Source organism: Panthera leo, chromosome D2 (genome assembly GCF_018350215.1).
Source record: "Panthera leo isolate Ple1 chromosome D2, P.leo_Ple1_pat1.1, whole genome shotgun sequence".
NCBI lineage: Eukaryota > Metazoa > Chordata > Mammalia > Carnivora > Felidae > Panthera > Panthera leo.
The window spans coordinates 54,039,827-54,060,984 of record NC_056689.1 but is presented as its reverse complement, the minus strand read 5'-3'; the positions used below and the strand labels follow the sequence as shown (position 1 = coordinate 54,060,984).

The 21,158-nt window shown below is 37.1% G+C and overlaps 1 protein-coding gene across 1 annotated transcript in view; it reads right to left on the bottom strand.

Annotated features, from left to right (window-relative positions):
* Window positions 1–20,912, bottom strand: part of HELLS (helicase, lymphoid specific) — a 40,111-nt gene extending 19,199 nt beyond the window's left edge. The window contains exons 1-8 of the mRNA XM_042908015.1: window positions 20,823–20,912; window positions 18,497–18,990; window positions 17,951–18,072; window positions 12,447–12,569; window positions 9,328–9,384; window positions 6,185–6,221; window positions 6,035–6,099; window positions 3,258–3,299 (exon numbers count right to left, since the gene is read on the bottom strand). Of these exons, the coding sequence (XP_042763949.1) occupies window positions 3,258–3,299; window positions 6,035–6,099; window positions 6,185–6,221; window positions 9,328–9,384; window positions 12,447–12,569; window positions 17,951–18,072; window positions 18,497–18,527 (477 nt within the window). The 5' untranslated portion in view covers window positions 18,528–18,990; window positions 20,823–20,912. The remainder of the gene's footprint in view (window positions 1–3,257; window positions 3,300–6,034; window positions 6,100–6,184; window positions 6,222–9,327; window positions 9,385–12,446; window positions 12,570–17,950; window positions 18,073–18,496; window positions 18,991–20,822) is intronic.
* Between the last annotated feature and the right edge of the window lie 246 nt (window positions 20,913–21,158).

Genomic DNA, 21,158 nt, shown 5'->3' with positions numbered 1-21,158 from the left:
AATCATTAAGTATGGAGAATTAAAACCGTTTGTTAATAAAACCCTAGAGATGCTACTTCCATTCTCCCATAAATGCAAAGCCACTGGAGAAAAAACAACTTCTGAAAATAACTCTTACAGATTATAGGCACACACTACTGAAATGACCTTCACAAATTATACCTCCCAAACCTCTAAAATGAGCTACTCAAAAATTTATTAAACTATTTTCTTCATAATTTCTTTCACTTTCTAAAGCAAAGATAATGGATAATGTCTGTAAAAAATAGGAAAGAAAAAAAAATTTCTTATCAAGGAAACATTTACTTCCATCCAAATACTTACTTTCACTGCAGAAAAAGGGGCAAAGTAAAGTTTAAGAACTCACTACATCACACTTAAGAGTATCAATTCATATGTAATGACACTCATTACCAACTTATGACTAATGACAGACTTTACTGGTTACCAATGTCCACAACTCTATTTTAAGAATAGGAAAACGAGGGGCACCTCAGTGGCTCAGCTGGTTAAGTGGCTGGCTCTTGATTTCAGCTCAGGTCATGATCACAGTGTTTACGTGGGATTGAGCCCCACATAGGGCTCTGTACTGACAATGCAGAGCCTGCTTGGGATTCTCTCTCTCCTCTGATCCTCCCCCTTCTCTCTCTCTCAATAAAAATATTTAATAAAAAAGAATGTGAAAAGGATGACTGAGTCAATTCAAATGAAAAGTCTTATAAATGAGAACTCATAAATAATGCCACAACTGGATATTCAGCTAGAAAATTACAAACTGAGTTTCACTATTCCATATGTAAAACTGGTTTGCGATAAACATCACAATCAAATATCAAAACATCAAAACCAGAACCATCAAGCTTTTAGAAGAAAACAGAATTATCTTGTGACAGGCAAAAATTTCTTATATAAGACAAATAAATCACTAACCACCAAAAGGGAAAAAGTGATAAACTGAGCTACTCCAAAACTTAAAAGTTCTGTTTACTAAAAGATACTAAGAAAATGAGTAAACAAGCCATAGACTGAAAGACACAGTGTATAAATCTGACAAAGAATTTATACCTTATTATATAAACAACTCATGTATCAAGAAAAAAAGCAAATAACCCAACAAATGGGCAAAAGCTATGGGCAGAAACTTTGTAAAACATACAGCCATTAAGAACATGGAAATCCCATCAAGTAATTAAGAAAATGCAAAATAAAACCAGAATATTCATTTCACATTCAAGAAAATAGCTAAAATTAAAAGACTAATATGAATTGCTGGCAATAGCATGAACAGATACTTTTATACATTGCTGGTGAGAGTAAAATGCTGCTCATTCCAGGAAAGGATCTGTATTTCCTTATAAAGTTTAACACACATTTACGATATGACCCAGCAATTCCATTCCAGGTATTTACCCTAGAATATGAAAACATGTCCAAACAAAGACTTGTACATAAATTATCATGGCAGCCTTACTCATAAGTCACAAACTGGAAATAGTTCAAATGCCCACCAAGAGAACGGATAAAGAAATTTTAATATTCATTCAATGGAATGCTACTCAGCAATAAAAAAAAACTTCAACTAGTAATAAACTCAACAATACAAGTGAATATCAACTAGCTGAGTAAAAGCAGGAAATAAAAGGCTATGTATTTAGATTTTATTTGTATGGAAACTAACCCATGATAAAGGTTAAAAAAAAAAAATCAGGCAGATTTAAAAAAAATGTTCATTTATTTATTTTGAGAAAGAGAGAACACCAGTGAGGGAGGGACAGAGAGGAGAGACAGAATCCCAAGCAGGCTCTGAGCTATTAGCATGGAGCCCGATGTGGGGCTCAATCCCACGACATGGAGATCATGACCTGAGCTGAAATGTAGAGTTGGAAGCTTACCAACTGAGCCACACAGGCACTCCAAAATTCAGGCAGATTTTTGACAGAAGTCAAAAAGCAGTTGCCTCTAAGTCTGGGGGTGGGGAAATGACTGCCAAGGGATACAAGGATCCTTCTTTCACGTGGAAAGATTCTAGAGCTTGATTTGGATGGTGGTTACCCAGATGTAAGTATTTGTCAAAATTCATCAGATTGAACATGACAGTAGTATCCTTATTTATCATATATTATAAAATGAGGCCAAAACTCCATAGTACATCATACAAGATTTGATTGAACCCTTATCTTTAAAAATGCAACTAAGGGGTGTGTGGGTGGCTCAGTTAAGTGTCCGACTTTGGCTGAGTTGATCTCATGGTTCGAAGTTCGGGTCCTGCATAGGGCTGTCTGCTCTCAGCACAGAGCCTGCTTGGCATTCTCAGCAACCCTCACTCCCCGCCCTGCCACACCCCTCCTCCACTCACATTTTCTTTTTCCCAAAAAAATAATACATTCCTGAAACCATTATTACATTAGGTTAACTAACTTGGATTTAAGTAAAATTAAAACATAAAAAAGTACAACTAGTATAAAAAATATGCTAAATCTTATTTACATTTAACATTAAGTTGTAATTGTATCATAAACTAATCCTTATGCTGAACAAAGCTTAAAAAAATGCACTTAAAAGATGTAAATTTGGGGCGCCTGGGTGGCGCAGTCGGTTAAGCGTCCGACTTCAGCCAGGTCACGATCTCGCGGTCCGTGAGTTCGAGCCCCGCGTCAGGCTCTGGGCTGATGGCTCGGAGCCTGGAGCCTGTTTCCGATTCTGTGTCTCCCTCTCTCTCTGTCCCTCCCCCGTTCATGCTCTGTCTCTCTCTGTCCCAAAAAAAAAAAAAAAAAAAAAATTAAAAAAAAAAAAAAAAAAAGATGTAAATTTGGTCAAAATTATGGTGGCCAAACAGAATAGCTCTCACTTATAATCATGTCATCAATTTTCCCAAGAACCTATTAATCTTTGATAGGTAAGTTAATTTTTATATCCCTCGGTGAACATTTTTTCATGTTAGAATTGTTTTTGCTTCCCTAAGAAATCTTGTAATGGAAGGTACCTGGATAGTGAATACTCAGGTAACAAGGAACCTCTCTACATAAAACAGGGGGTGGGGTAAGAATCAAACCTTCCCCAAAAGAACCAAAGACAATCTTTAAGGTCAGAAACAAGATTAAGACATCTCTCACAGCTTCTACAAGCGTGAAATATATACACATGGAATGCACATATCCATATGGTTATAGGCACTTGCATCATTATTGAACTCCCAAGGACCCATAAACTATTACTTACATGGCTCCTAAATTTAGTATATCTCATAAATCTCTTACCTCATTCTCCTTTTTATTTTTTTTAGCCACAGACAAAATTTCCTAGAACATTAGAAAACAAAAATAAAGTAACAATGCATGTGGTTCATTCATTTATTTATTCAACATTTATTCTGTTCTGACTTCATGCCAGGAAATGGGGATAAGGCTCTCAAGCTAATTAAAGTACAGAGGACTCAAACTGGTGGACCTCAGGCAAAATTAAGCCTATAGTGTCTCATAAAACTCTTTGCCTTAGTTAGCAACTCTTAAAAATTGGGGTATTTCCTTTTAAATTTTCAAGGTTTTTTGGTTTGTGTTTTAAAAACAAGTTTATCTGAAGAGACTTTGGTCCAAATGCATACATGTCAATAATCCTCTAGTATAGGGGTTGGCAAACTCCAGCCTGTGGACAAACTCCAGCTGGCAACCTGATTTTGTAAATAAAGTTTAATTAGAACAAAGTCAAGCTCATTTGTTTAATTTGTGTAGGACTGCCCTCCAGGCTATAATGGCAAAGTTCGGCATTGAGTATTTACCCACTAAACTATTCAAAGCCAAAAACATTATCTATACCCTTACAGAAAAGGTTTTCTAAACTCTGCTCTAGAGTCTGTATTGTGGTATTCTTGGTATTTAAAGATTCACTTCCAAATGTTTTATAGTTCCACCTCTTGCCCACTTTAGGCCTCTGTGGATAGACACCTGAGTCTGCAATCCTGAGCAAGAGGTAAGGCAAATAAGTTAAAATTACAGAATAGGGGCACCTGAATGGTTCTATTGGTCAAACATCTAACTCTTCATTTTGGCTGAGGTCACCATCTCATGGTTGTGGGATCAAGCCCTGAGTTGGGCTCTGTGCGGCATGGAGCCTGCTTGAGTTATTTTCACTCTTTTCCCTCTCCCTTTCCCCCTTGCTGCCCCTCCCCACTCTCCTTTTAAAAAAATCTCTAAAATAAAATAAAATATAAAAAAACAATTAAAGTGTTCTGATTTTTAAGTATTTACTAGATGCTAAGGGTATGAAGACAAGCAATACCTGAGTGCCACTTGGTGACTTAGGTGAGTATTACATCAAATTATCTGAAAAAGTTGTCATCAGGGCATAATCACTGAAGATAAAAGTTAGGGTTTCATTTCAAGAAGAGAATACCATGTGCAGAGGACAAAGGGGATGAAATAGTAGATACATTCAAGAAACTCTGAACGTATCTTAAATTTAAGATGCATAGGAGAATGATAGGACATATCAGTTAAGTGGCTGACACATACATACATATATACATGTCGATTTATGTGTGTCATGTGTATATGTAAAGTATTATGCAAGTATAGGAATTCATACCCTAAGGCTGAAGGGATATAGTGAACAGGCAGGAGAGTGGTCTTTTAAAATGACCAGCTAAGCTGAATCTTTTTGAACAATCTGTGAATGAATCAAAACATAAATATAATACCAGCTATGAACTATTGTTAAAAACTAAACCCCATAACTAACCTCCTGACTCTGCTTACCTCTAGCTTCATCTTTTACCACCTTTTCCTTTACATACCAACTGGAAACAAATATGTATTTTCAAGTTCTTAAAATTTGCCAGGATCTCTCCTGCCTCTGGATGTTGGTCAAAGGTTATTCTCCCTTCCTAGAACACTTCTCTACTATCTTCCCTGTATTTTACTTTTCCCTATTAACTACCCTCAACCTCTGGATGATTTAACTTTTATCCTTCAAGTCTCAACTCAGATGTCACCTTCTAGAAGATTCTAAGAACATAACGCCTGAGTTTAGAGTCCTTCTATAGGCTCAACAGCACTCAATTATAATTGATTACTTTCTATACATTTCTCACTGGACATAGGCTAAGGCAAAGACAGTCTACTTTCCTTTACTAAGTGATCTTATCCATGTAGGACAACATCTGCCAACAGCCAATATGCCACCAACATTTGCTACATTAAAGTTAACAGTTGTGACTGGCTAAACTATGATACATCTAAATAACAGTGTTTTTCAAACTGCAGGCCATGTTCCATAATCAATAAAATGGGTCCTGACCATTATTTTTAAAATGAAAGAAAAAAAAAAAAAAAAAAAGGAAAATACCAGAGTGCATCCCTAAAGTAAAGACAAATACTATGTGAAATTTTATATTTTAGGAAGATCCCAAGAGTTTGAATTTTAGGTTAAAGAAAAATGTAGTAGATAATACTGTTAGAATTTTTTTTAATGTTAAGAATGTAACACATTAAAATATGCCTAAGGAATATTAAGGTTTGTCATAAATGAACATGTTTTTTAATTTCTATTTTATGAGGTCACAAGTAGGAAGGTAAAAAAGGATCTAGTTTTAAAAATGAGTATATGATGGGGAAGCTGGCTGGCTCAGTCAATGGAACATGCGACTCTTGATTTCAGGGTTGTGAACTCAAGCCCTACACTGGGTGTAGAGAGAATTTAAAAATAAAATCTTAAAAAAAAAAAAAAGAAAAAAAAGTCAGTATATTTTAGTTCCCCTAAATTCCTTAACAAGGAACAAGAACAAAGTTCTGAAGATAAGATCTTGAAGTTATAAGAAATTATAGTAACTTCTGATTAGGCCAAGCTCATGCTCCTTTAACAAACAGCAAGATGGTACCATCTTCTTGCCTGAAACAGTCCCTCAACAGTCTGAAAAACTTCCCGTAAGAGTCTGAAAAGCCAAATAAGTAACAGCAATCCATATAGCTTTAATGTGGTTCAAAATCCACAATGGGTTTTACTGAACACTGAATCTTATGTGCCCTCCCCACTTTTTTACCTCTTTTGACATGACCTCTGAAATATTGTATGATTCATCTTCTCTTCCTCTCTTCTTTCTCATAACTATTAAAAAAAATCATTTTATTTTTGATAGCAATGAAAGCAAAAATAAAAACACATGCTTCAAAAGCAGAAAAAGGAAGTTCACCTGGATTCTCTTCACTTGCATCAGTGGAATTTTTACCCTATAAAACAAGAATTTAAAATATTATTTTTCTAGGGACTTCTATGGTATTAAATATTAAAAGGCACTGATTAAGTAAATGTTTCTTGCAGTTGAACCACATCCACAACTCTTTACTATTACACTTACCAGCATGTAACTTTTTTCTACATTTCCCTATTAAAAGTTGTTTGTAACCATATTCTTTTTCCTGCCAACTCTACTTTCCTTAATTTTTTTTCCATTTGAGAAATTTCTAAATTAAACATAGAAGACATTTTTATTTTGATATTACTACACACATCTTCTGTAACTGTAGGTCTATGCTAAAGATATTCAGTGGGTATGGTATGGAAGAACTACTCATTTTCAGTAAGATTTTTAAGCTAAATACAACTGAAAGCAGAAATAGAAGAGAATACTAGTTGAAAAAATATTAATGAGGGGAAACAGAGGAAAGGAAGAGATACTCAAAAATAAAGTTTCAAAATGAAAGTTGGAAAAGACAACCAAATGTAGGGAGAAAATATGTGTAAGAAATCAAAATTAACAAGGTAAATTTTATTTATTTATTTAATGTTAACTCCACACCACACATGGGGCTCAAACTCACAGCCCAAGATCAAGCTCTATCAACTAAGCCAATCAGGCACCCCAAGAAGGTAAATTTTAAAATAAAGTAAAAAGAAGATTAAAAAAAGAAAGTACCAAAAGGGATCTGTGAGATGGAAGAGGCAGAACTTAATGGTTGACACCTTTAGAAAACCCTGGTATAAAAAGTTAGCTAGGCAAAAGTGAACAATGGATTAAAACAACAGGTTGAAGAGTAGGGAGTAAATGATTAAGCAAATAAAATTATCTTAGGGGCGCCTGGGTGGCTCAACAGGTTAAGCATCTGACTCTTATCAGCTCAGGTCATGATCTCACAGTTTGGGGTTCAAACCCCACAATGGGCTCTGCGCTGACAGTCTGGAGCCTGCTTGGGATTCTGTCTCCCTCTCTCTCCGCCCTTCCGTGCTCACTATCTCTCTAAAAAAAAAATAACAAAATTAAGTAAATAAATAAATAAATAAATACATAAATATTAAAAATTATCTTGTATCAATTTTCAAAAATTGCTTTTGTTGCAAAATTATCTATGATATACTTTAACATCACCAATGGTGATGAATAAAATGGACTTAAAGGTACCCTTATTGGCATTTTGATATTACCTGATCAAGCCAGATTAGTAAAGAAGTGTAGGGTATGAAACAAACTCCAACATTACTATTTATTGAATATGTAACTATCAGCAGGTTAGTGAATTCTCATTCTGTTCTATACAATAACTACAAATACTAGATTAGTGAACAACGAATCACTACTTCTGGAAGAAATACAAGCTCAGGCTCCTGGTAAGCCTCTGGTCACAATTTCATCAACTGATCAACACATAACCCTGTTTTATGTGTGTTGTTATTTAAGGACATCTTATTTAATATAGATGTTGATTAACAGCGAACTCAGAGCCAACAGCACTATAATTCATGCCTGAAGGAAGTTTGTCGAATACACTTATTTTCTCCATAAGGCACATCATAGTCTTCTTGCATTAGAAACACTAGACGGCACTTCAGCACAATATGGCTGAGGGCCATTTTAACAGCAAAATCAACAAAACCCATCAAAATGAAAAAATCATGACATTAAATAAACCATGAAAAGGGCATTTGTTTATAGTAAGCTTAAGTAAGGCAGAGCACCACTGTGTTTAACTTCAGTTAGAAATTTGCGTGTTGGGAGACAAATTTTTTGCTATTCTGCACAGGAACAGGTCTACAAATGACCATGACCATGAAATCCCAAGTACTGATTTTGGAGTTAACAAATTTGAGCAAGTAGGCTAACTGGCAAATATGGAATCTGTGCATAATGAGGATGGACTGTACTTTATGCATTCAGCTTCTTTATATGTAAAATGGGGAGAAGTACAGTACCTCTATCTAACAGAGCCTTTTGAGAATTAAAATAAACTTAGGGGCACCTGGATGGCTCAGTCAACGGAGCATGCAACTCCACAATGAGCATAGAGCTTACTTAAAAAAATAAATGCAAAGTTTAGAAATACATGACACATAGTAAGAACTCAATAAATGTTGCCTTCATTGTTTCTCTTTTCACGAGTACAGCTGTTCTTCATACAATTCCCATCAGTACAGCATTAAACAGCCTCATATTAAAACATATTCCCCTCAAAAGACCACATCTAAAATTTAGGCCATCCCTGGGCCACCTGGGTGGCCCTGTCGGTTAGCATCTGACTTTGGCTCAGATCAAGATCTCGCGGTTTGTGAGTTCAGGCCCCACATTGGGTTCTGTGCTGACAGCGTGGAGCCTGGAGCCTGCTTCACATTCTGTGTCTCCTTCTCTCTCTGCCCCTCCCCCACTCACGCTCTGTCTCTTCCTCTCTTTCAAAAATAAACAAACATTAAAAAAAAATAAAAAAGTAAGATAAAATAAAATTCAGGCTATCCCTAAACAAATGCTCTCTTATCTGAAATGTTTCTCTCTCCAATTTTGGCTCCATTGCTGTAGTCACGCACAAGATACAAATTTAGATTATCATTATGGATGCAAGTTGACATGAGGAGGCTGGAGACATTAAGGAGAAAAGATTAGTAATCATTATAAGCACCAAAAGAGCTGGCCACTTATAAAAGTGAAATTTTGGCGTTATGAAAAACAGAATGAGAAACAAAAGGGTTATATTTAGATGTCTTTCCATATCTAAATATACTGAGAAACATATTTTACATGTTTCTATGCAGCTCGTAACAAAGATAGGTTTTCAGAAGGTTAAAATAAAGTAGATGATCAATAAAGTCAGACTATAAAAGAGGGGTGCCTGGGTGGTTCAGAAGGTTGAGTGTCTAACTTTTGATTTTGGCTCAGGTCATGATCTCATGGTTCATGGGTTCGAGTCCCCATGCTTCGGATTCTCTCTCTCTGCCCCTACCTGACTTGTGTGCTCTCCCTTACTCAAAATAAATAAGTAAACTGAAAAGAAAAAAAAAAAAAAAGATTACAAAAGTATTTCTTCAATATTTAAGAATGCATACAGGAGTTTCCATCTTACTATATATTACCTTAGTAACTTTTAAAGATTCCTTTTTTCTTTCCAATTTCTCTTTCTTCTTCTGTTCCTGCAAGATAATGTTTTTAGTGTCACAAGCAGAAAGTGCAAAATCTAGAACACACACCTCAAAAAACATGTTCACAATGAAGAAACTATATAAAGATTTAAAAACAAGGGAGAATTTGCACTTCAAGCCTTTACACAGCAATAGGGAACAGATTTCCTCTCCTGCCTGAAGGAACAGAAAGGCCAGGAAAGAGCCACCAGAAAGAAGCTGGTAGAACAATCTCTGTGCTCACAAGGAAACAGGAACAGTTCACACCCCTGTCAGGCAAAGTAAAAGGGCCTGCCAACATAGAAGGCATCAAGCAGAGTGCTCAGAAGAGGGGCCAAGTTATTTCTAGACTAAAAGCTATTCCATATACACCCTAACAAAGCTTTAAAACACAGACAAAAAAGGATTCAAACCATTCCCAAGAAGTGGATAGAAGATATTTTTCCTATAACTCATTAAGCATGAAACAACTCATTAAGTATGATTGTTTTATTCTCCTATACCTGTGTTTCATTTTACCATACAAAGGTTTAAAAAGGAATTCAACAAAGGAAAAAGAAGATTTAGCAAATACAGCAAAATCTTGACTGATAATTATGAGATGGGAATGATGGGAACAGGAAATTACTGTAGTCTTGATATTTGCAAATTTATAAATCTTCATACATTCTAGTGGGCAAAAATAATATATCTTACTAAGTGCAATGGGAAGACAAGAACAAGGTCAAGGGTACCAGGAGTGTGCTGATGGAAAAGGTGTCAGATAGCAATTTCATTTAAGATTGTTAGGGTAGGCTTCATTGGGAAAACATTTAAGCCAAGGCTTGAAGGTGATGATGAACTTAGCTATGTAGGTATCTATGAGAAGATGGTTCCAAGCACAAAACAGCCAGTGCAAAGCCCCCAAGGCAGGAAACACACCTGAAATGAGGTCTGAAAGGTAATGGGGTTGAGTGAGGCAACCAGACTTATGGTCTTGTGGGCCATTATTAAAACTTTGGTTTAAAGAAAAAAATTTTTTGGTTTTGTCATGATCAATGTAAACTAGAAAGCAGTGAAACATCATGAGGGTAGGGACACCAGGACAGGAGTAAGAAAGCACTAAACAAAAATAGTTTGCTCAATAAAATATCTTCAGGCGCAGGGTGGCTCAGTCGATTAAGCATCCGACTTCTGCTCAGGTCATGATCTCACAGTTTGTGGGTTTGAGCCCTACATTGGGCCCTGTGCTGATAATTCAGACCTTGAAACCTGCTTCAGATTCTGTGTCTCCCTCTCTCTGCCCCTCCCCTGCTCACACTCTGTCTCTCTCAAAAATAAAGATTACAAAAAAAATAATCTTTCAAAAACAAAGACAAATGAAGAAATTTTCAGAAATATAAAAGCTAAAATAATAAATTACCAACAGAAAGTGCAAATGAATTTACAATGATGGGAAGTGGATCAGTGGTTATTTGGTGATGAAGACAGGAAGTGAAGGATGGGAAAAAATTCTAAAAGGGGCAGGAATTCAGCCATAAAAAAATAGAATTTTGCTATTTACAACAACATGGATGAACCTTGTGGGCACTATGCTAAGTGAAAGGATTCAGAGAACGACTAATACCACATAATCTAACGTGTGGAATCTTTTTTTTTTTTAATTTTTTTTTTTTCAACATTTTTTATTTATTTTTGGGACAGAGAGAGACAGAGCATGAACGGGGGAGGGGCAGAGAGAGAGGGAGACACAGAATCGGAAACAGGCTCCAGGCTCTGAGCTGTCAGCCCAGAGCCTGATGCGGGGCTCGAACTCACGGACCGCGAGATCGTGAACTGGCTGAAGTCAGACGCTTAACCGACTGAGCCACCCAGGCGCCCCTAACGTGTGGAATCTTAAAAACAAAAACAAAAACCCTCCAAACTCATAGATACAAAGAACAGACTGATAGGTGGTGGTGGGAGGACCTTTTGACAGGTCAAAAGGTACAAGCATACAGTTATAAAATAAGTCAGCGGTATGTACTATACAGCATGGTGACTATAGTTAGTAATATTCTACTGCATATTTAAAAGTTGCTAAGAGGGCAACTTGGGTGGCCACTTGGGTGGCTCAGTTGGTTAAGCGTCCAACTTTGGCTCAGGTCATGATCTCATGGTTCAAGAGTTCGAGCCCTGTGTCAGTCTCTGTGCTGACAGCTCAGAGCCTGGAACCTGCTTCAGATTCTGTGTCTCCCTCTCTCTCAAAAATGAATAAACACTAAATATATATATATATATATATTTATTTATTTATTTATTTTATTTTTTTTCCTCCTAAGAAAAAAATTTTTTTAACTGTGTATGGTGACAGATGTTAACTAGATGTACTGTGGTGATCATTTCACAACATATACAAATATTGAATCATAACCTGAAACTAATGTTATATGTCAATTATACCTCAATAGAAAAAGGGGAGGGGTTTCTGAGTTGATGGTTATGTCATCACCTTATGGTCACTTTATGGGTGTATTCATGTTAAAACTTATAAAATTATACACTATAAAGGTGCAGTTTTGTGCGTATCAGTTATATCTCAATAAAGCAATTTTTCAAAAAAATGGACTGGGAAACAAAGTTCACAATTTCCATCATCCAAAAAATATGACTAGACGGGATAAAAATCAGTCAATAGGTAACAGAAAAAATAAATGGTGGTATATTCATATAATGGAATGCTCAAGAATAAAGAAACGGCCTGTATGAATAAACAAAATCTCAATATGCTGAGCTAAAGAAGACACAAAAAAAGTGCTTACCACATGGTTCTATTTATATAATATTCTAGAAAAAGCAACACTAACCTATAGTGACAGAAAACAGAAATCACATGAACAGGCATGGGGATCGCTGAGACAAGAAAACTTCTTGAGGTGATGGAAATGTTCTTTATCTTGACTGTATTGGTGGTTACACAGGTGTATACAGTGGTCAAAACTCATCAAACAGTAAACTTAAAATGTGTGCAGTTTACTATACGTAATTTCTTTCTCAATAAAGCAGTTTTTTTTTTTAATTTAAGGTACCAGTTATAATCAATCACGTACACATACCTCTAGTTGTTGCTGTTCCATTTTAGTTAATAAAAATTTGGAGTAGATATTGCTTTTTTCAAGCAAATGTTGAAGTCTACGGTACCGAATGTCCACGGACTCTCTATCCCAAGACATGCGAGCCTATCCAAAAAGAAAATTTCCATAATTATTAAGTTTTCTGACATATGTGATGTTTTTCATAAGACGTAAAAAAAAGTATAATTAAATGCTCTTCGGGTTTAATAGTTTTTCTGTTATTAATGGGGGGAAAAGATTTTTATAATTTTTACTTTAGTAAAAATGGTTTATTTTCCAAACCAAAAACTAGAACAAAGCTGAAAAAATTTGATTCCTGGGTTCAACATGCCATTTGGTATGATGCAGCTTGGATACCAAAATATTGAAATTTTAGACACTGGACATGTTTACTGGCATCTGCTGAATTGAGGGTCCATTTTTTAAACATATAAAATTAACACTAGAAAGTAAATATTTAATTCAAGTAGATTTAAGTTTTTAAACAATCAAATGACTTAAGGAAAGAACATTTTTAGATACCAGGTTTATTTGAAAGAACATTAGAATTAAAAACTCATTTCATTGTCTAGGAACTAGAACATCTATTCTTAGAATTTTAAAATTGTATGGCCGGGGTGGCTCAGTCAGTTAAGCATTGGACTCTTGATTTCAGCTCAGGTCATGATCTCATAGTGGTGAGCTGAGCCCTGCACTTGCAGAACATGCTAAGGATTCTCTCTCTCTCTCTCTCTCTCTCTCTCAAAACAAATAAATAAACTTTATATTTAAATAAACTTTAAAAACAAAAAAACAAACAAAAAAATATATTACTGGGGTGGGTAGGTGTCTGGCTCAGTCAGGATATAGCATGTGACTCCTGATCTCAGGGTCGTGAGTTTGAGCCCCACACTGGGCCTAGAGATTACCTTAAAAAAAAAAAGAACAACAACAAAAAGAAAAGAAAATCCTAAAATAAAAATTTTTTAAAAACTGCATTGTCAAAATATTTCAACATGCTAAATCTACTTATGATTTATCACAAGTTTCTCCTCCTTCCTCTTCAGTGTTTTGTTCCCCAGAGCTTTGCCATTCTTTTAGACTTTACTCTCCCCTACGCTTAGCTTTATCTTTTACTTCTGTATATCTTCAACTCACAAACCTGCTTTTCATACTACTTTTACACACCATTTATTTATTAAGTGATTTCTAAGTCTACAATAGTCTAGTGGCTGAGAAGGAATCCTCTCACACTGATCACTGATCATCCTTTATCACACTGATAAAGTTAAATATTTGAAAAAGAATACGAGAGGACACAAGATGGAAAACATAAAAGCAACAAATAAATACTACAGTTCGGTGGTCCACAAATTTTTTTCTGTAAACAGCCAAAGGGTAAATATTTAAATATTTAAGCATATGGCTTATAAATACTCAATTCTGCCTTTTGCACAAGAACAGACAATATGTAAACAAATGGGAAGGGTGATGTTCCAATAAAACTTTATTTACCTAAACAGGCACAATCCAGTTCATAATTTGTCAACCCAGTATGATCTCAATTAAAAAAAAAAAAAAAAAAAAAAAAAAAAAAAAGCACTAAGTGGGCTGAAGTGAGCCAAGAGTTGAAATCATCTACCAAAACCAAATACATCCAAACCTTACAAACCAGCAGTTCTACTCCTGGCACAAAATGTGTGAGTAGAGTGAGTGAGTGAGAGAGAGCAGATACAGAAGCTGAGTTAGCATAACCTAACTAACTTTAATTTAATGGTTAAGGCCTGACCTTGTAATTTAGACATCATTGTGTATCGGCTTGTTTTTCCTAGATGTTCTATTATCTCTCTAGCTTTTCTTTCAAAATACATTTTTCTATTACAAAAGCAATGACAATAAGATACCTAAAAAGAAATCCAATGAAAATAATAAATACACATTATAGAAAAATATTAAAAACAGACCCATAAAACAAACACCTGTTATTCTATCCATGAAGATAATCTGTTGACATCTTACAAAACTCTATTTTCAGTTCTTTCAGGACAGCCTTTCTTTTACTATTACCAATATATTACTGTGATTACAACAGGAAGTCAATGAATGAAACAGATATAAATTGGGAAATGAAATTACTTAGATTTTGAAAAAAATCTTAATTTTAAAAATTTGTTTTAAATTTTAATTAAACATTCTGGACTTAATTTAGATATATCTGCTACCTCAATCCTGTCCAGAATAAACTAGCACACATTTTTTTTAAGTAATTAAAGATTTAAGATAATATCGTGTTATACTAATTTGTATATAATTAAGGAAACGAAATCAATGACTAACCTTTAAAACCTTTAAAATAACTCCATATTTCAAAATAATTTTGTACTAAACCTTATCTACCATTACTGTTCTTTAGTAATTTTATTATATTAAAGTAAATTGTAGTTGCAGCTGTGGAAAGCAATGAGTGCCTGGCACAGAGAATCTCTCGATGACTAGAGTGAAAGAGTATGCCAATGGACACCAAGGGCATAAATTCCCCAGGGCCTACACTTCATTATCTCTCCCAACACCAACACCAGATTTGGGGGCATGGGGGTTGAGTTACATTTCATTCTCACCATACGAACTGTTTTCCTTTTGCCTAAGACTTACCCCAACTCTTACCTTTCCCCTCCCCCACTACATATACTTTAAGGCTACTCTTAAGTCTTAGACTAACAATGACTTCTTTCAAAAGGAAATGCAGGTGAAAAGCCAATGAAAATAACTGCAGCAAATCAATGTCAAAGCCATTCTCCACTCTTCACAAATCTTAAAATCTCCTAAAGCAAGGTAAATGCTTCTCATTAAGGAATTTAAGCAAGCTCTTCCTCTCTGAGGTACTTCTAAATATATGCCCATAAATATTGTGGGCATATATTCTTCTAAAAGAAAAAGAATCTTTATTTTTGTATAGTGAATTTTTTGTCCTCCAAAGACATGTAGACAGAAACTAATTCTTAGAATTTTCCCCATGGTCAAGTAGGGAATAACTTAGAAATGAAAACTATAAAAATTAATCAAATTCTATATTTATACATAAAAAGAAAATATAATAATAATAATAGATCATAATACTGCTAGCTTTTTGGCTATATTAGTATATTATATTAGCATAAGAACTGAAAAGAGCTATACACTTTATTCATGGAAGGACTAAAAGTGGATTAAAAACTGCTGTTTTAAGTTCTATGATGAAATACTGAAGAAATGCTACATTTACTGTACCTATCCCTCAACAATAACAACTCCAAAAATTTTGATTATAAAATGCTTGCTCAGAAACTTAAAAATTTTACTGAAAGTATATGTCATTTGATTCTAGTTTAATCAGCAAATACTTATGGTACTATACATTTTGAGAGATCTTTCTATAAAATGTGAAAATGGGGCACCTGCCTGGCTCAGTAGGTGGAGCAGGGGACTCTTGATCTTGGGTTTTAAGTTCAAGTCCCATGTTAGGTGCAGAGATACTTAAATAAAAATCTTTCAAAAGAAAAATGTGAGTTTTCATCTCCTGAATTAATGCATGCTAGAAATGTATTCATTCTTACTGCACCTCATGATCTTTCTTCAAATAGTACTTCTTTACCCAAAAACCTTCATGAGTCACAAAACTGAAGATATACTACTCAAAATGAAGGCTTCATCGGGTGCCTGGGTGGCTCAGTCAGTTAGGCATCTGCCTCTTGGTTTCAGCTCAGGTCGTGATCTCAGGGTTCATGGATTCAAGCCCCGTGTAGGGCTCTGCACTGGCAGTGCGGAGCCTCCTTGGGGTTCTCTCTCTCTCTATCTCTCTGCCCATCCGCCCCTCATGCTCTATTTGAAAAAAAGAATGAAGGCTTTATCATTCTCATAATCTCTGAAGTTGATTCAATTCTGGACACTTGCCCCAGGATTCACCCTTTATAATTATCATCCTATTACATGGCTAGTAAGTACATATGTTTTATTTTATTTATATAATCTTATATATGCTGTGTAATAGAAAATATTCTTTACCACAGTTTGAAATTCAAGAACATTCACTGATTGCCTATTTGCTAGGTGCACAGCCTATGAAAACAAAACAGTAAGTGACATGCTTTCAATAAACAAAATGAGAATCAAGTGAGTAATGATAATACTGTGAAACAAAGTACTATGGAAATTCATACCATGAGGAAAGGTGGTTCACAGTCAACTTCCCAATTCTATTAAAGTTTCTTAACATTACCGTAACTGATTATGGTCAACTATGGGTGAGTAATAACAAAACTAGTATTACTGGAGTGAAAGTATAGCATGGTGGTTAAAAAGTGTGAATTCTGGAATCACATGGCCTACAAACAATCTTGGCTCTACCACTTACAAACTGTGGGACTTCCCCCTTTCCCCCACCCCCTCCACGCCTCAGTTTTCTCATCTGTAAAATGAGATGAAAACAGATCTACTTCATAGAATGCTTTAATAAAAATAGTTTATACTAGTAATTAAGCCATTAGGTTTAATAATATAATAACGTATTTAATAACCGTATCTAGTTTACAGTCTAGTTTAAGATTCAATGGGGAAATACGTGTACAACATTCACAAGTGTTCACAGTGACAGCAAAAGAAATCATTACTGTTGATATAAAATGGCAGAGAACCAACTGATTCATTAGTTGTCTTTGGGGTGCATTTCCCAATTTAAGTACTTTTGCAATTACATAGAGTTAATTAAACATTAGCGTATATTTCCTTAGGTATAGGGTCAAAAACAACAACTCTGAAGACAGCCAGAGTTCAAATTTGAGTTCACTGTTGTGTGACCCCCAACTGCCCCAGTTTCCTCATATGTAAATGGAGAGATACCAAAAGTACCTACAGCATCACAATATTCGGAGTGCAAAATAAATTATTACAAGAAAATCACTTCACTTGGTAGGCAGTACCTACCAGCTAGTGGCTATCAGTCCTTTTCTTGCACAGACAAGAATTAATAAGCAAGATGGCACTTTCTTACTGAAATATACTCGAGGATTGAATTTTCAGGAGGTTGAAAACTGCTTTCAGTAATCTACAAAACAGACACCCCGTACAAGGAAACCACTGGCATAATAATCACTGAAAAAGTACACCCCATTTTTACCTAAAGAATCTTCCTTCGCATAGGTCCAAGAAAGCAAAAGGAAAACGGAAAGCCAAGTTTACCCCTCGCGTGGAAAACGGCACTGAAATACCCCACTCAGAAACTCACTACCGGTTTTGGAAGAACGGCTACGGCTAAAGGAGCACCTTGAAACGCTCCACGGCCAAGACTACGTCTCACAGAAGCCTCTTTCAGAGCGCGAGCAAAGGTGTCTCACAGATAGCGTGCGTAAACATAGAGATAAACAACAAAGCCCGTTTGAAAGGGTCTGGAAGAAGCCGACCGAAGAACCAGACAAACCTCCGAGGAAGCGGACTACCGGCTTTAACGACGATGAACTTGAGTCCTAAAGTACCTTTTCTATCATCTTCCGCTCCCTCTCGAGTCCAGCAGCCTCGAGCTGTTCTTCCTCCTCCAGCATGGCTTGGGTAATCACGGCGGTCTCGGGCTCTTCAACCGGATCTGGAGCCAGGGACTCTATGAGGGGAGAAAGCTTTTCCAACTGCAGTCTTTAAACATTGCCAGTTCACTGGGTCATTACCAGTTCACTCCCACGTTGAACAACCTTCCTGGATGCATTCGAGGCAAAAGCTGAAGACCCACGGGGACGCCAGCATCAGCTCTCTCAAGACATCCCAGGGTCTCCACAATGTCAACAAGTGGCCAGGACCCAGTTTACCAATCGAGATGCTCGGGGAAATGCAGCTCCCCTGTGTAAAATCTCCTATATCGTGCACATATGTGCAATTCCGGGCGCCCTCCACAGGCTCTGCACCTCCTTTCCTTTCCAGTCTCTGCCCGGAGTCCGCTCTACTCCCCAATCTCGGCTGCCGCCTCCATGCTGTCTCCCTCCCCGCGACCCGGACGCCGCCACCCGCGCCGGGAAAAAGGGTCTGCTTACCATCGCTGCTCGCGGGCCGCTGCGCCGGCATGGCTGACACACACTCCAAAACCGGGTCCTCTCCTCTCAGCGTCCGCAACGGAGCGCGCTAAAGTCTCTCGGCTGCCGCCTGCCCAGCCTCCTCGCCAAATCCCCGGCCAGGGAAAAACGCGCGCTTCTCCTTCGCGGGAAAACGCCATCATCTCGCGATACTTCGTGCTCCTCGCCCCGCCCCAGAACCGCGGCGGCACGAGATTTGGCGCAATTTAGTTTTCACCAGAACCCACCTGGGCGACGGTGAGTGTTTACGTAGAAGTCTTATCTCGGGAAAATAAGTTAGCTTTCTTTGTGACACTGGACGCGTCTGCCCACAGCGGAGGGCCCAGTTTCCTCACGTATTGGATGATGGCTTTGAATTACACAATACTTTAGTAGCGCTCTTATTTGCAAGGCACCTTCACATACTGGCTGATGTGATTAAATCGCGCCAACTCATGATCCTTTTGGTAGGAAATCTGTAGGAGTATTCAGGTAAGGATGTCAGAAACAAATATTGCCAATCTCGCCCTCCATCCTTCGTGCACAATGTACATTGTGGGTGAAAACTGCCCAGAGTGACCCAGAAGAGCGCTCCTTTGTGGGTGAGATGGGAGAGACAGATAGGAAAGTAAGATTATGGCAGAGTTCAAGAAGGGTGTTTCTGAATAAGGAAGAACTGAATGTAGTGATAAGGTGAGTGGAGTGGCCAGTAGAAAAGACAGAAGATTCAAGAATTCAATAAGCCAGTCATTAGAATGGGTGCTTGAAAGAAGATACTGGACTTTTGTTGCTGGTTTTTTCTTCAGCCTATAATTCCACACTTTCTTGTCTGCAGTTCCTTTCAATAAATTGCTTGGCTCCCCTTCCCTTCTGGGAATTTGTGGTATACCTGCGTTACCACCTGTTTCCTTCATTTCTTACTCCAGACAACTTTAATGATTGTATTACTACAAAATTAAGTGCTTGCAACACACGTCCATCAAACCATCTTCAGCAACCTTCCTAACACTCTGAGATGAGATTATTTTTATTCCTACATTGTAGGTGAGAAATCTGATGCTCAGAAAAGACTGACTTGCCCAGAGGCCTATGGATAAAACGGGCCAAACCCAGGCCTTTTGACTCCTACTTCAGTATTAAGATAAAATATAGTTTTATCTTGATTAATCTCTTAATCTCTCGATTAATACTTATTCTTAAATCCTACCTATAACCTAAGAAAATGGCTATCAGTCTCACTTAAGATTTTTGACTTCCCCGACCTATCCCCTAAAATTTCTTTCTCCCTTACTGTTGAAACTCAGCTTTTCACGGGGTTTTCCTCTAATGTATTAAAAATCTCTTCTTGTTCCTTCTTTTGAATTCAATTGTGGCCCAGCTCCCAAAATCTTTCCTCCATCTGTTGCTTTTCTGTATATATTCTGTACGGGTAGCATCTGCTGTTCAGGCTTCAATGATCAGCTCAAGGCTGACGACTTCCCTTCTGATTCCTAAGAGAGTAGGGAAGGTTTGTCCAAATGCACATGAGATGCAGTTCAAGGCAATTTCATCCGATTCTCAAAGTAAAGACATCTCATCTAACATCTGGCCCCACACTTGTTAATACAAGTGCACGGGTACATTTCCTGACACATTTGCCATCGTGCAGACCTTCCCTTAGAGTGGCTGTTCAAAGTCTGTTCATTCACTTTTATTTAAGGGCCTACATTTAAATGTCTCCTGGTACCAGAAACATTTCTAGGAGCTGTACAGCAATGAACGAGACAGACAAGATCCCTGTTGATACGGATCTTACATTTCAGGAGTTAAAGCAGGTAAGCATGTGTAGGGGGTGGGCGTGTGAGAAGTACTCTGCAAAATGTTAGCATAGGGTGGTATAAGAGTGACTGGGTACTTTAGGTAGTCAGGTATCCGAGGAAGTAACAGACATTTAGACTGAGAATTGAATGTCAAGCAGCCAGCTAGCCCAGGGGAAGATAGTTGTATGGGAGGAAAATTTTTCCTCTACCCTACTAGGTTCTTTTGTCTGGTCTATTAATTAAATTGACATGTTACAGATTAACAGGAGAAACACAAATTACTTAGTGCATATAGGAGTCCCACAAAGTTAATGAGAAGCTCCCTAATGGTCAGGTAATTGAGGCTTATATGCCATTCTACGCTAAGAAGGGGAGGAAAACAATTCACAGGAAAATGGGAAGAGCAAATGTTTTGTAAACAAATGTTTACAGTGTAGTGCAGACACAAAGGGAGACAGGGAGAACTTTTAACAAACAGGCCCTGCCAAGCTCCCCCCAGTTTACTACACCTAATTATTTTCTGGTGATAGCTTTCTTCCTGGACCAGGCCCTCTATGTAAATTCTTTTAAGCAGTTGGGGGAGGAAGTTAAAAAACTCTTGTTGAGTCTTATGGACCTTAATTGTCTTTAGCTCAAAATAATCAGCAGGCCAAAGTGGTGCCTTCTGGGGAGACTTGTTCTGAACCACTTCTCTGGAAGTTGCACACATAAAAAGCTGAGTTGATGGCTATGGAGAGAAGAATCAGGCTAGTGGCTGGGTGCTAAGACATCTGCAAAGGGAGAAAAAAACATAGATTATAATGAGGATGAACAAACAGAAAAGAACAAATCGAAGCACATTACCC